Source organism: Castanea sativa, chromosome 9 (assembly GCF_040712315.1).
Source record: "Castanea sativa cultivar Marrone di Chiusa Pesio chromosome 9, ASM4071231v1".
Classification (NCBI taxonomy): domain Eukaryota; kingdom Viridiplantae; phylum Streptophyta; class Magnoliopsida; order Fagales; family Fagaceae; genus Castanea; species Castanea sativa.
In genome coordinates, this window is record NC_134021.1 from 3,892,722 (window position 1) to 3,909,863 (window position 17,142).

General features: G+C 33.5%; 1 protein-coding gene across 1 annotated transcript; it reads left to right on the forward strand.

Annotated features, from left to right (window-relative positions):
• The first annotated feature begins 420 nt into the window (after positions 1–420).
• LOC142610935 (uncharacterized) lies at positions 421–1,633 on the forward strand. The gene is made up of 3 exons (XM_075782927.1): positions 421–726; positions 836–1,008; positions 1,390–1,633. The coding sequence occupies exons 1-3, from the start codon at positions 654–656 to the stop codon at positions 1,408–1,410; spliced, it is 267 nt and encodes an 88-aa protein (XP_075639042.1). The 5' UTR covers positions 421–653; the 3' UTR covers positions 1,411–1,633.
• The last annotated feature ends 15,509 nt before the right edge of the window (positions 1,634–17,142 follow it).

Genomic DNA, 17,142 nt, shown 5'->3' on the forward strand with positions numbered 1-17,142 from the left:
GGATTAATGATCATGCACATTTTTCACAATAAAAAAAGGGTGTGTTTAGGGCTCTAGTAATTTATTCTTCTTCTTCTTCTTCTTCTTCTTCTTCTCTCTCTCTCTCTCCCCTGCAAGATATAACAGGCACAACCTCCCCATTGTCTAGTGCCGTGAAGTGGGTAGACATGAATTCCATAATTTATTTTTTAAATTTCCAAATAAATTCTAGACAAAAAAAGAAAAAGAAAAAAAAGAGAGTAGGTGTAAGTAAATTGAAATCCAGCCAAGTGAGCTAAATGGGACATCCCTCTAAAGGACAAGTCAATTATACACACATGGAGCTGTCCGGAGTAAGAGAATAACACATATAATAAAAATAAGCTAAAAGCTAAAATGTTTAGGTATAAGTTATACATACGTGGTTACTCTAACATAAATGTTCCAACTCAACATTTCCACATCGGTTCCCTTCAACTTATTGTTGTGTGGATGGCGACGGTATCACTTGCCAAAAGCTGAAAAATACCTCACCTTACCTGCCCTTTTCAAGTGCTTATTTCGTGTACACTTCATGAATTTTATGACATAAATTATCCCTCTCATTCCTTCTATATATATACATGTATGATTGACTGAGATTTAGCCTTTGACGAACTCAGTTTTGGCCTGCCATGGAGCTCAAGTCTAGCACAACCACTATCTTTTTTCTCTTCCTGCTTTTCACTGTGCCCTATTTATCAAGAGGTTAGCATCTCTCTCTCTCTCTCAACATGTTTTTTCTTGAATCCTTGTATAGTACAACAAAGATTGAAAAGAATTATGTGACATAATGATTTGAAATTGGTTTATATAGGGGAATCGGATCGGTTGGATTTGGAGGTATACCAAATCGATTATAGGGGTCCAGAGACCCACTCATCAACTCCTCCGCCTGATCATCATCACGTTAAGCCTTGGATTCATCGAGAAACTGCTGTGGCAGCTCGCAAATCTAAGGGCTTAAAGGGTGCTAATCTAGGAAGAAAAGTAAGTCCACATGATGCATAATTTCTCATTTGGTTTTTATCATTAAAGAATGAGCTCGAAGTAGTGATACATGAGCAATAATGGGGGCTTTCTCTTGTGGCACAACTCTAGTTCTGACTTATCAATTTTTGGCAACCAAAGTCCATGAAAAATTGATTTTTTTTTTACACAAACTTGTGTATAATTAGTTGGAAAAAATTTATACAAAAAATTTCATGTGGATCATGATGAGGGTAGGGTTCTAGAGAGGCTCAATGTACAGCTTTTGTCAGTGACTAATTCACACAATTTCACTGGTTCTGTGGATCTTGGAGGCAGTAAATTAGTAGCTTTTAAATTATTACTTTCACCATTTCTTATGATATTGTTTCTTTGTTGCAGGTCAAGAAAATTCAAGGATAATAAGTTGTGAGGGAGGTTGTTTTAGTTTTGGTCAAATTGGAAACAGCTCAGCTTCTCTCTTACATTCAGTTGAGAATGAGCTTGGAATGTAATATATGGCAATCTTCTATTATGCTTTACCTATATAGCAATTTGTTTAAATGAGGGTTGTGTGATCTTTATTTGGAGTTTGATAATTGTAAGTACTATTATGTAGTTCTGGCTTTAAGAAGAATTAGCTTAATAGCCATAGTTTGTATTGTATATAAATGTAAGTTGCAATTAATCAACCAAAAAAAAAAAAATGTATGTTGCAAGATCTATAGTTAGCATTCCCTTACTTTCGAGTATATAGAAAAACTTCATTCCTATCATTATTAAGTCAATCTTATTTTTTTCATAAGATGATTTCGATTGACTTTTTTTTTTCCCGGCCACTGCAAGAGGAAGCTATGCCCTGCCAAATTCATACAGGGCAAAGTTGTGTTAGAGTCCGATCACATTAGCAGTTTTTTTTTTGTTGCTTTTCGGTCAAAAAAAAAAACAGTTAATTTTTTTTTAATTGAGATACATTACCAATGTAGCTATATTGTAATTATCTTAACAAATAAAGGATCGAACTGTTTAACACATATGGTTTGTTAAATATGTTAATTAAAATAGATGCTCAAGCGGAAGTATAAAATAGAGTAACACAAAGACACACGAGAGTTACGTAGTTCAGTCTAATGACTTACGTCAATAGAAAGAATTCTTAAAAGCTACATCTTTGATTGATGTACGAGTATAGTACAAATCTTGTGTTACAATAAACAATACTAAACACAATATAATTATATATTATAAGCTAAATCCTAGATTAATCATTCACTAACTGTAGTTCATAAATTTACTTAACAAGTATAAGACTTGAGTTGTACACAAAATAAGATTGGGCTTGGCTATACTATTGTTCTAATATCTTCAAATATATTTGATGTTTGGTACAACTATTCAATGAATTGCAACACGGAAGTGTTCGTGTTTTTTTTGAGCAACACGAAGTGTTCTACGTGTTCTTCAGCATTCATTTGCTTCGCATCAGAAACACTGGAAAGTGTTAGCTTTTAAAATGTCAATTCATTCAGTAAACAAACGTATGACCAGGGCTATCTGCATTTGTGACAGACATGTAAATGGGACAGTAGGCTTTACAATGTTTTATTGATTTATTCACGTGATAGTAACATGCAACTACTGGTGTTGATTAGGCGGCCGCGGAAGGGACCAAAAGACTTGCGCCAGCGAAGCTGATTCCCCTACAAATTAATGCATGTTTCTATGATTGATGGATAAATTTATTAACATTTTTGTTTTTTGGGGGAAAGAGTTAAGATTGAATTGAATGTCATTGCTAATTTAAATTTTTTTAACTTTATTGATATATACCAATTGAATGTGAAGGTAGGGTATAAGTTAGCCGACTGAGTTGTAACAAAAAATTTGTACTTGATTCGGACGTTTATTTAACAAACGAACTAAGCTTAAGATCTAATTTAAGCTTGATTATTAAATAATTAATGTCCAAATATGATAATGTGTTTGTGAACAAGACCGTGAGTACTAGATTCGATATAAATAGACATAATATCATATGTTTAGGAGTTAGGATGCTAGGATAGAGTTTATCTCCAAATTGGTAAGTAAGAAAATTCCTCCCAACATACTGTGTGACGATTTATAAAACTATCAACATTTATTTTTAGTCACATGATTTATTTAATGAATCATGTGATTTGTTTAAATAATACACACAAAGATGACTTTAGGAATCATCATGTATAGGGATGGAAGTAAAATTTTGTCCATATGTTTATATAGATACATGTATAAAAATATACTTTTATAGACTTAAGAATCTAGATATGATGTAAGTTTATAAAGAAGTTCATAAGATATCAGATTATTATTTGTAACTTATTGGTGGATCTAATTTTTCTAAGTTCATAATTGAAACCATTATGAAGGGATGAAAAACTTTACTTGTGATGCTTATTATATATGATAAAAGAATAAGTTAATTAAATAGCTTGTGAACAAATTTAAGCTTGCTTAACAAAAAAAATAAACAAAGCTTGAACATACTTATTATTCATTAATCACTAGTGTATAACACGTGCATATGCATGGTACAATTAAAAATAATCACAATTATACACATATATGGGTTCAAATTAGACCTAGTGTATATTTTTTTTCTCACCCTAGCTTCTCTTTGAGACGCTAGAGTGTAGAACCCCGTTATCTTCCCCGGAATGATAAATCCTTCCCTCTGTTAATCACTCTTAGCAGTAGGATTTCATATTGACCCCCCGTTTTATTACGTGTGGTCTAATCTTTTCTCTTATACATCCTAAACTTTGCCATACCACCATGGAAGATATTCTATACGATTGGAAAAAACTTTCATTAATAGAAGATGAAGATGTCAAGGTCAGTCTGTCGAAATCCAAAAATCTACGAAAAAAGGAGTATGTATTGGCTGCCAAGTTCCACACAAAGAGAGCCCTCAATCAGTGCCGGCTCAAGGCCTAGGCAACTTAGGCCTAGGCCTAAGGCCCCACAACCAAAAAAAAAATTTCCCTACTAAAAAAAGGCCCCATTTTTATTTGTAAAGGCCAAAATTTTATAAAAATATAACATTTTTAAATAATTAGTACTTTTTTTTTAAGTGATGTTAAAGATACCACAAATTTTACTATAGGTTTAAGTTTAAATTTAACTAACATGTCACCAATCACATAAAAAATAAATTCAAACACAAATAAATTAAGTTGTTGAATTTCATCAATTACAGTCATTATCACATTATATTATGAACATTTTGCAGTATCTTTAGTATTTTTCTTTTTCATTTCTAACAAGGCTTCCAAAATAGGAGACCAATAGAAATTAAAACCAATTGAAACCGTAAAATGTTTCAAAAAAAATGCTGCAAATGTGATAGATCATCAATGATGACTAATCTCCTCTAATAGTTTGAGATCTTAATTTTTGTAAACTAATATCCTACAAAGCCACACACCAAATAATATTTATCTATCTCTTTCTCTTAAAAAGAATATATAAATTAAAATTTAGGTTACAACTGTACTTAACTATGCATAGTTATATATCCAAGTTAAAGTAAGTTTAAAAAAAAAAAAATATTTTTTCTAGTTCTTTTTGTTTAAATTTATGGTTCAATTATAATATTCAATCCTCTGTATGAAATTAACCTTAGTTTAATTATTATTATTCATCAATTTTTGTATTTACATCAAATTAGTCTTAATTTAATTAGTATTATATATATTTATTTAATTAATGTTTATACATAAAAAGGCCTTATATAAAGTTTCCGCCTTAGGCCCCAAATTTTGTTGGGCCGGCCCTGCCCTCAATGTGGAAGCAATAGGGCGAACGTTCAAACCTCTATGGAGAGCCAAAAAGGACTTCAAGGTAAGCGAAGCGGGAGATCACATTCTCTTGTTCGTCTTTGAACTAGAAACAGATGTAGAACGGGTTCTTGCCAATGAACCATGGATTTTTGATAAACACACAGTCCTCTTACAGAGATTTGATGGATCGATACCGTCAAGATATTTAAGGTTCACTAAACTAAAATTTTGGGTGCAAATCTATGGATTGCTGATGTATATGCTTGATCCAGACACGGCCATTGAAATAGGTGAAACTCTTGGTTAGGTCACACCATGCGAGAATCCCATTGAACTAGTGGGGGGCGATTTCCTACGTGTCCATGTGGAGATTGGTGTCTTAAAACCTCTCTGTCGAGGACGAAAGATAGTAATGGATGATAAGGAGGAGATATGGATTTCTTTCAAGTACAAGAAACTCCCCAATATTTGCTATTGGTGCGGTTTGATTTCGCATGATGGAAAGGACTGCGAGATCTGGCTAGCAAGGAAAGACTCAATGAATACAGAGCACCACAAGTATGGACCATGGCTGAGAGTAGCTCCTTTCAACTCGGGAAAATCACCATTCGTTGTGGTTACAGGCATGGGTGACGGATTGGGTGGTGCCACAAAGCTGTCCAAATCGTCCACTGCCGAGAAGCCTTCTGAAACGGCGGTCAGATCAAACGGAGTTAACAACTCAAGGCCGGATTCCGGAGAAAGTGGAGGAGCAGACCGGTCACACACATCAGATATGGAAACATCAGATTTGGGAGAGCAAATTACGTCAAACTCCTAAAAGAATACCAACCCGATAATTGAGGTAATTGATTCTAACCCAAATTTAACTTCTTTCCATACTGATCACGTGGACTTTGAAACTCAGATTCAGGAAATAGATGCTGCTATTGGAAAGTTTGACAGCTGTGGAGAGCACGTGGAGAACAAAACAGAGGCTGTCTTACACGCTTCAGCACACTCCCTGCCAGCTCATAAAATAGAGTTGCTGTTAGCTCCCTCCAGGCTAGCTCACTTGCAATTAATTCTAGAGCAAGAACCCCACGTGGTAGAGGATTTAGCACCACCCAACTCAGCAAATAGAACCTTACGCACTTGGAAAAAAATGGCTCGTGAAAATACTATGGAAACTGAAGCAATACAGTACCCCACGGCTACAAAAAGAAACAGAGAAGAAGAAATGGAGTGTCTTCTTGAGTTACCTACCAAAAAATTACAGGTTTTGAAGGGAGAATGTCAACAAAACTCAATGGTGGAGGCTGCCCAGCAGCCCTGCTAAGAACAATGAGTCTCATTGTATGAAACTGTCGTGGGCTTGGGAACCTGCGTACAGGGAAAAGCTTGAAGTATTGATTCGGGCTAAAGATCCCTCCGTCGTGTTTTTAGCCGAAACATGAGCGAATGGAACTAGGCTAAAAGAAATTCAAAGAAACATTAAATTTGATCATTTGTACTATGTGGATATAAATCCTAGAGGTGGTGGGGGTTTGGCTCTCTATTGGAAAAATTCCATTGATGTACATGTTGATTCCTTTTCTAAATATCACATTGATTCCATAATCAATAAAGGTGGTGATGAGGCATGGAGATTCAGAGGTTTTTATGGGGAACCAGCTACAAATAAGAGAATGGAAGCATGCAATAAAATTCGGTTACTCAATGCTAGACATAATCTTCCTTGGCTTTGTGCTGGAGATTTCAATGAAATCACAAGAAATTTAGAAAAAGTGGGAGGTAATAATAGAAGTCAAGCTCAGATACAACTGTTCGGGGATGTCATAGATGAATGTGGTTTTCTTGATCTCAGGTATGTGGGGGAAATTCACTTGGAGAAAGCATTTTGTTGATGGACACTCTTTGTGGGAGAGATTAGACCGTGGGTTGGCTAATCATGATTGGTTCATGAGGTTTTCAGGTTCAAAAATTCATCACTTGCATTCAAATTCTTCAGATCACTCACCATTGTGGATCACTATGGACGGTTTGGATGTACCATCATTTGCTAAACCATTCAGGTTTGAAGAAATGTGGCTCTCTGATCGTGGATGTTTAGATATTGTAGAGGCGGTGTGGCTGTCAAGGGAAGTCGATGGTGCTCATGATCACGTAATTCGTAAAATAGACAAATGTGGGAAAGAATTACAAAAGTGGAACTGGGATTGTTTTGGAAATGCTAGAATGCTATTGAGCAGAAAGAGGAAGGAATTAAAAGAGGCTGAAAAATCAACCATGAGATCGGGAAACAATCAGCAGGTCCGAGTATTGATGAAGGAGATAGCTGACTTAGTTGATAAGGAAAATAGACTTTGGTTCCAGAGATCTAAAATCATGTGGGCAAAATTTGGAGATAAGAATTCTAAATTTTTTCACAGCCATGCTTCACAAAGGAAGAGGAAGAATCTGATTTGAAAACTGAAGGACTCCAATGATCGTGTGATTGAGAGCAATGAGGACATAGCTAATTGCCTTGTGCAATACTATCAAAATCTACTCCAATTAACCAACCAACACCTATGCACTTCTGCTACAGATTTAATTCAGAAAGTGATTACTAAAGAAATGAACTCCAAGCTCTCCTCTGAATTCACACAACTAGAGGTAAAGCAAGTTATCAACCAAATGGCCTCGCTAAAGGCACCCCGAGCCAAATGGTATGCCTCCTCTCTTTTACCAACATTACTGGAATTTAATTGGTGATGATATATCTAATATTGTGTTGCATTATCTTAATTCTGCTACTCTACCTGAACATCTCAATCATAATTTTATCACCCTCATTCCAAAAAAGAAAATCCAAAATATGCTTCTGAATTTAGACCAATCAGTTTGCATAATGTTTTGTATAAAATTTTCTCAAAAGTTCTAGCAAATAGACTTAAGAAAATTTTGCCAAATATTATTATTGAGAATTAGAGTGCTTTTACAAAAAGTTGTTCTATCTTTGACAATATTCTGGCAGCTTTTGAATCTTTACACAGTATGCAGAAACAGTCAGGAAAGGAAGATTACATGGCCATTAAGCTAGACATTAGCAAAGCGTATGACAGAGTGGAGTGACCTTACCTATCATCAGTTATGGAAAAAATGGGGTTTACAAAACATTAGATCAGGCTCGTGATGCTATGTGTCAAAACGGTGACGTATTCCATATTGGTGAATGGGGAACCCAAGGGCATGATCACACCAACAAGAGGCATTAGACAGGGAGACCCTCTTTCTTCCTTTCTTTTCTTACTTTGTACCGAAGGTCTTAATGGGCTTCTCAATAAAGCTGCTCACCAAGGAAATATTAAGGGTTACTCTCTTTGTAGAAATAGCCCACGTCTATCCCACCTTTTGCTTGCAGATGATAGCCTGTTGTTTTGCAGGGCAACCCTTAAGGAGTGTCAAAGAGTTTTGGACATCTTGGAAGTATACGAAAGATGCTCAAGTCAACAAATTAACCGAAGCAAGACAACAATCTTCTTCGGTAAATCTACTAGTGATGACACCAGAAATCAAATAAAGTTGGCATTGGGGGTTCCAGAAATTATTCAGTATGAAAGATATTTAGGGCTTCCTTCATTGGTGGGTAGAAACAAAAAGGCAAGCTTTAACTATATTAAGGAACGAGTTTGGAAAAAATTGCAGGGTTGGAAGGAGAAACTCCTCTCACAAGCTGGAAGGGAGATTTTAATCAAAGCAGTTGTCCAAGCTATTTCAACTTATACCATGAGTTGCTTCAAACTCCCACTAGGGCTTTGTTCAGAAATTGAGAGCTTAATAAGAAGGTTTAGGTGGGGTCAGAAAGGAGAAAGGAGGAAAGCACATTGGGTGAAATGGGATACACTTTGTCTTCCAAAAATGAAGGTGGAATGGGTTTCAAGGATTTAGCCAATTTCAACGATGCTCTATTGGCCAAGCAAGCATGGAGATTACTTCATAATAAAGATTCCCTAGTCTATAGAGTCTTTAAAATGAAGATTTTTCCAAATTGTAGTATATGGGAGGCTTAAGAAAATAGCTCTGGATCGCACGCTTGGCATAGCATTCTGAAGGGAAGAGATGTCCTTCTAAAGGGGGCAAGATGGAGGGTTGGGTGTGGAGAGGCTATTAGTATTTGGAATGATGTGCGGTTACCATCACTGGAGCACCCACGGATCCGGTCTGATATTGTACCAGGTTTTGAAGATGGTAAAGTCTTCGACCTCATCAATCCGATTACAAGACAATGGGACCTAAACTTAGTGTATGGTTTGTTGTCACCTGAAGAAGCCGCAGTAGTCACTGGCATTCCATTGAGTCGTACCCTTGTGAAGGACAAAGTCATTTGGCCATTCACCCCCTCAGGTAACTATTCTGTCAAATCGGGCGCAAAATTTTTAGCTAATCTAAATTCTATGCTAGTTCCTACAGGTAGTCCACAGTAGCAAAATGAGGTCTGGAAGCAGATTTGGGGGCTCAACGTTCCAAATAAGGTGCGGAACTTCATGTGGCGGGTGTGCAAAGAAGCCATCCCAGCAAAACACAACTTAATGAAGAGAAAGATCCTAATGGAAGACAGATGTGTGCAGTGTGGAGTTGAGGCCGAGACAGCAGCCCATGCACTATGAGAGTGTACTACGCTAAATGAAATTTGGGAAGCTGTTCCAGGCTTTGAAGATCGGAGACAGCTCAGCGCAACAAACATCAGAGACCTGATCAACTTGGTACATGAGAAAAGGAGCAATCTGGACCTCATGGCCATGGTGATGTGGATGATATGGCACCGTCGAAACCAACTCCGAGCGAGCATGGGTGCTTTTCCTAAAGCTCAAGTTATCCAACAAGCTTCACAGGCACTTTCTACCTTCCAACAGAACTAACACTCCCTCATTAATCACTCAGCGGCCACAAAACCTCAACCTCGTGGACAATGGTTGCCTCCTCCAATAGACTATCTCAAATTGAACTTTGACGGGGCCATTTTTCCGAAGATGGGCAAGGCGGGTCTGGGTGTGGTTGTTCATTATAGTCAAGGTAATGTTATAGCTTCACAGTCTGAACAAGTCCGCTCTACCTTTCTCATCAGACATTGTGGAAGCCATGGCTGCTGCGAGAGCGATGACCTTTGCATAGGAACTGGGTATTGCTGAGTTCATACTTGAAGGAGATTCAGAAATAGTGATAAACACTCTACAAAGTATGGAAGTCTCTCTATCCCCTTTTGTCCATCTTCTTGAGTCTGCCAAATCAAATCTAGTTACCAGTAAATGTATTGCCTTCTCCCATGTTCATAGGATTGGTAATAGAGTAGCCCATAACTTAGCAAGACATGCTAAACATGTTAGAGGTTTGTCGGTGTGGGTGGAGGATATTCCACCGCACCTATATGATGTACTTTTTGCTGATCTCAGTTGATTTTATAAAAGAAGTAGTCTTCATTCTCAAAAAAAAAAAAAAAAAAATAGACCTAGTGTAAGAGTTACAAATTTTTTAAACCATAGATATATACATGAGTTTTAAAATTTTTGGTTTTTTAGAAATACACATGAGTTTGCTCCTTTTTTTTTTTGTTGTTGTTGTTTATTGGGGGTTTTTTATAGTTTGTTTATATTAGACTCTTCATCTTTTGTACACCATTAACTCACCTAGAACCAAAAAGAAAAACTTAGATGGACATATGGCGCAAAATTATACAAAAATTGAAATCCAATTTAGAATCTAATTGGATTTTTTCTCAACTTTGACTTTAATTATATACTAGTATGTAACTCATGCAAACACATAGATGCATTTAAAATTAAACAAAATTTTTATTATAAAAATATAATTAATTAGTGAAATTATATAAAAAAAACATGCAACACATGCATTAATGTATATGTATAGATACATTTAAAATTAAACACAATTTTTATTATAAAAATATAAATAATTAGTCAAATTATTTTTTAAAAAAGTAAACGTAATTAGTCACATATTGAAATTTTACCTAAATTTAGTACAACTTATGATCATTTTTGTTTTTAATTTTTAATAAGATAGAACATGCGATGATTTTTGTTGTGTGTTGATTTTCATTGAATATTGTTTTTTTCTTTTTTAATTTTATAGTTCATTAATATTAGATTTTTAGTATTTTGCACTCATCGGTTCACTTGGCAAAAAGATTAAAAAACTTAAGTGAATAATTATGGTGTGATCCCCACATAAATTTAGATACATAGTGTAAAATTGGATTTTGATTGAACATTCTCTAAGCTTTACCTATATATGTATCTATGTATGTATGTGGGCAAACAAAAACTAGTCCCCCGTGGACCTCCACGGATTATAGCTAGTAAGTCTCACACAATCTATTTATATTTGTATGACAGGAAATAATCACTCTACAATTGGAAGCTCAAACAATTGGTTTCATTTACAAAAAAACACATTACAATGGTATGACCAGTACAATTTCCTCTACCCTCACTTGTACCCGTGGTGTTATGCACTCTCTCATTTTCCTAGGTTGTCTCACTTCTTTTTTTTCCAACCCCTTCCAAATCTCCCTCCTCTTCTATTTCTTTCTTCCTTATTTATAGGCACTCTTCTCATTCTTATCCCTACAGCTATCCTGGTGCCAGCTAAACACTCAGGGATATTTTTCCTTACTTTATCAATTTCCTTCACTCCCTTATCCTTGAGCTCTATCTTCAGGGGGATATTTTCTCTGTTCAAGTTATCTCAGATGTATTTAATGCGGAAGAGGTTACGTAATGGCTCCCAAATTGATGCAAAAGTAAAAATCTTCAACCCTCTCTGGAAGTTTCCTGCGGTCCTGGGTACTGTCTTGGAGCTACATATGGGTCATCCGTGCACCTTGCTTCTAGTAAGGTTTGTCTCTCACCCTTATCCACGGGAACCTTTTTCCTACAGCCTGTTTCCTTCTTGGACTTCACCCATGCATAGGGGTGAGTAATGACCGAACCTCACCAACAAAACCGAGCCTCACCAACCAAACCGCATCGAACTTTGGGCCGACCTAAAGAGCCAATGTCGGCGAACGGAACCTGGTGAGCCTTTCGACGTTGGTGCGGTGGCACAGTCGGAGTTGATTTTCGAACGACCCATAAACCGTATCGATCGATGCATATATAGAGATAGAAATAAGGGAAAAGGAGAAAAATATTCTTAGTAAATAATTAGAAAGAAATCTTCCATATGTTGCAACCAAATTTTTTTTTTTGCATGAACCTTTAGTTTTCTACTCAAATCTGCCCCAATTTTATGCAAATCTGCCTTTTGCCTTACTGTGTGCATAACTCTAAGTGGTACAGTATAAATCTCTCACTCTCTCTGTGACTGTGCAGTTTTCTCCATGTATTTTTTTTGGTATGCATAATGTTGTCTTGTGATTTTGAGTACTCTGTTTAATTCTCTCTCTCTCTCTCATTTATTTCAAAGAGTACTCTATTTACTAAAGTATATTTCATTGAAGTTAACGAAAATATATATGCTTTTGTGGTTTACATGGATCACACTTTACAGCTAGATTGCACTAGTCCTTTTTTTTTTCCTGCTAAAGCATTGATACTAACTTAACTTAAAATATTGATAATATAAAATATAAATTATATTTCTGATAAGATTTATTCATTGTAAAGTATTTATTTGGTCAAAAAAATTATTATCTTATTGTTATTGTTGAACTTGATTGAGATTGAGTAATGACCAACATTTTCTTAATATTTCAAATTGATAAAACCGACCACAAAAACCGCATCGCTATAGGTTGGAAAACCGATCCTTGGTGGTATGCATCGGTTCTGGTTATGGAAAAACCGATCCTTATTGGTTTGGTGAAAATTTTTGAAAAAAACAACATCGACCGAACCGCGCACAGCCCTACCCATGCATACAGGTTTGGCCCAATTTGTTCCCGCGGCCCAATCCATTATTGGGCTAAAGTCTAGATGGGGATTCTTCCACTCCCCACAATATATATATATATATATATATATTGGTATTATTTCCGTGCGATACACGGCTTGATGAAAATAATAAAAAATTATAGATTGGTATTATTTCCGTGCGATACACGACTTGATGAAAATAGTAAAAAATTTAAAAAAGTAAATAATTTTAATAACAAAATTTACTTTAAGTTATGATTGTTTAGAGTTTAGACTTTATCAGCATTTTTTTTTTTACATATATATTTTAAAATTCTCTTTGTGCTTTGTGTTTATTTCTTAATATGAGATACGAAATGATTTTGACCATTCCCACTTGAGTTATGTTTAATCTATGTCATAACCAATACAAACAATAATAAACAAAATAGTTCTTCAATATTTTTTGTCCTACTTAAAGTCTAATTGAAAAAATCAACAAACTCACAAATTAAATACAATAACCAAAACCGAAAGTCAAAACATACACAAAAGAGTTCAAAAATTAACAATATAAAAAAAATAAATAAAAACTTACACAAGAGAACTAATAACTTAAATGGGTGTCTATTGTTTTGCTTCTTTATAGTAAACTTTATTTGGCATAATGTCTTGCACACAAATTTAGAAATAAAGAATAATAAGTAAGATGAATTTATTAGATTAAAACATAAATTATAGACTTTAATTATATGGATGGATTATTGGTTAAGAAGGATTGTATTAAAAAACAATAGTTGAATATATATAAGTTTTGAAAATTTTGATAATAGACTTTTAGTTGGAGTATAATTTAAATTTTTTAAAACTTAGATGATAAAGTTTTATCTAAATTAAATTATTGTTAAATCATATCCCTTAGTCAAGAGTTTTGTAGCTTAATATCCTAATAAATTATTGTTAAATTATCTAAATTATTGTTAATTTAGATAAAGTTTTATCTAAATTAAATTATTGTTAAATTATTGCATGATTTATCATAATTTTTTTGTAGTTACAATTTTTTTTGAACTACAGTTTGGTAGTGTATTTTGAACAACAGTTTTAAGTCTCTAAACAATATTACACACATCTTCACACAATTTTTTATCTATACATATTTTTACAAAATACAAACAATATTACTAGAATAACATTAACAAATAATTGTTCTTACAAAACATTATTTTATAATACTCTACCGGGATTGATGACGGTAAAAAGACAACCTATCAAATCATTAAACCGTTATTCTTTTTAAAAAAAAAAAATCATTAAACCATTGTAAAAACGGTGAAAACTTGATAATTAATAAATAAAAATAATTTTTATTAATAAGTGAAAGTGCTAAACAAAGCAGTCTCTACGTTCGTTTGCTAATGCTAGTGAACGAAGATGGAATTTTATTTTAAAAAATGTTAGAAGATGTTATATTTTTTGGACGATAGATTTTATATATTTTTGAAATGTTCAATTATTCTTTATTATTAGATCTAAACATCAATTATTTTCTTCTTATATATCATGAATAAATTTTAGTTACAAAATTAGTTACGACTTTACTCAATATCTTTTTATTGAAGGTTAATTTTTACTCTCTCTCAAAAAAAAAAAAAGGTTAATTTATACAAATTCACTATTAGACTACATTTTCTTCTTATATTCTTTAAACTTGCAAAATTATTTGAAAATTTAAGATCAATAACTATGTTATCAATAAATTGTTTGAATTACAAGTTTTTGTAGTTTAAAATTATATAAAAAATATAAACTTATAAATTATATAATAAATAATATCTTATTGACACAAAATTTGACAAGTGTATTAAGAACATAAAGAACACACAATTCAACGGTTAGATTTTCAAATATGTAACAATGTTTATTTTATTTAGAAAGTTAGGCTATAACTAATTTTATAACTAAATTTTTTCCTATATTCATACATTGCCTTTAATTACCTATATTTTTTTTTTTTGGTGGAGTTTTATTTTTAAGGCTCCAACTCCACCTACACTTCTAATACTATCAACTCTTAAACAGAAAATATAGATTACAATGAGTAAAGACAAAAGGATATATATTAACCAAAAGAAGAAAAAAAAGCTAAAATATCATGAATGCCAAAGTTTATTAACCCAAAAAAAAAATCCTCTTTTTTCTTAAAAAAAAAAATCTCTTAATTGAACCATTCATCATTATTATGAATCCTACAAGATTCACATCATCACATGCACATGATAGAAAATGTTTGGCTTAAAATAAGTAATTTTTAGGTATTCTCGAATCATGTTAAATAATTCTCTATTTTCTCATATTTATGGTAAGGTCCACTCATTATATTTATAGTTGGGTTTACCATAAATGTGAGAGGAGTGAGCGCTATTTCATTATATTCTTAAAGTAATTCTTAGGTACTCCCGAAACGGATTCGGATCTTCTAAATTTCTTAGGATATTCTATCAAATAGATTTCCTTAAATTTTAACAATTCTTTTACGATTTAAGGGTCTAAATTCTACCATGTCAGCATTCCACTAATAATACTCTTAATTGTTTTGTTTGCAACATTATTTTATTATTTTAAGAGTATTGTTCGTAGAATGATAACATGTCAAAATTTAGACTTTTAAATCATAAAAGAGTAGTTAGGATTTAAAGAAATCTACTGTTAGAGTTCTCTAGGAAATCTAGAGAAATTTACTGATAGAGTACACTAGAAAATCTAGAGGATCTGAATCCCTCTCAGAACACGGAAAATGATACTCTCTCCTCTCACGTTTATAACTAGGTCCATTCATTAAATTTAGAGGTATTTTTCGCATAAAACATGTTTGGACTCTTACCACTAATATAAATTAACGACATATATGCCATTATTACTCATGATTAAATGAGTTATGCCAAACTTTGTGCTATTATTAAAAACATTATAAAAAGGGGCAATTATATCTGTAACTAGTATTACTGTTTTATTCTAATAAGTATTACTATATATTAAAAAAAAAAAGAGTAAAATATTATTTTGGTCCCCAATTTTACCAAAAATTTGTTTTTCATCCCTAAATTTTAATAAGTTCATTTTTCGTCCATAAACTATTAAAAAGTTCATATTTCGTCTTTAAACTATTGAAAAAAGTTTTTTTTATATTCTTAAACTTTACTAAAAGTTTGATTTTTATACGTAAACTATCGATTTTTTTTTTTTCCAAAGCTTAAAGATGAAAAAAGAACTTTTTAAAGTTTACAGGCGAAAAATAAACTTTTAATAAAATTTAAAAACAAAAATAATATTTTACTAAAAAAAAAGTCCGGCCCATTAAAATAATGATATGTATCCAATTTTAAGTACGGGATAATGACACTAGTTACTGAACAAAGCACCACCCAAAAAAAAAAAAAACTGTCGCAACTTGTTTGGAGTCAGACTTAAGAGTAACGTACGTTCTAGAGATGAAACTAACATGTGACTGACGCGTACGAGAGAACGCGGTTTGATGGAGAGTCCGGAACCTACCAAAGAATTAGAAACAAAGCAAATGCAAATGCAAATGCAATAATGCTTTATTTTGTTTCTATATTTTCTGTTTACCTCGGAAATCTGTTACCTTTGACGATTTCTCACCTGTCTCATTAAATTTAGAGGCATTTTTCGCTTTAAACATGTTTGGACTCTTACCACTAATATAAATTAACGACATATATGCCATTATTACTCATGATTAAATGAGTTATGCCAAACTTTGTGCTATTATTAAAAACATTATAAAAATGGGCAATTATATCTGTCACTAGTATTATTGTTTTATCCTAGGCGTAAATGTACTTTTAGTCTCTACATTTTGACGTTTTTTTATTTTAGTCCCTACATTTTATTTTTACTACTTTTAGTCTCTAAACCAATTTACGCATGTTATTTTCGTCAGTCAACCGACGAAAATTGCTGAGGTGGCAGCTGGAGACATTAAAATATTATTAAAAATGCCACGTCAGCATTTTAAAATTTTTAAAAATAAATTTTCAATTTTAACTAAAAAAAAAGTAGAATTAAAAACAATAAAATCAAATGCCTATGAACACAATAACACAAACCCAAAAAATCAAAGAACACAAACCTAGAAAATCAAACCCAAGAACACGAATCAAATGCCGAGGAAACCCAGAACACAAAGATCAAAAACCCAAACCCAAACCCAACCCTCAATCTCTAGCAAACTCAAAATACCACATGCCCCATTTGATTGCCCAGCTCCGACCACCTCTTCCTCCACTCACCGCCGACCCAAGCCACTAATATTTTTCTCCTTTTCATTTTTCTTTCTTTCTTCCTCCACTCCTCACCGGCCCAACTCCCTTGCCGCATGCCACCGACACACACTGACACATATCTCCCTCGCCGCCAACCCAAGCCCCAAGCCC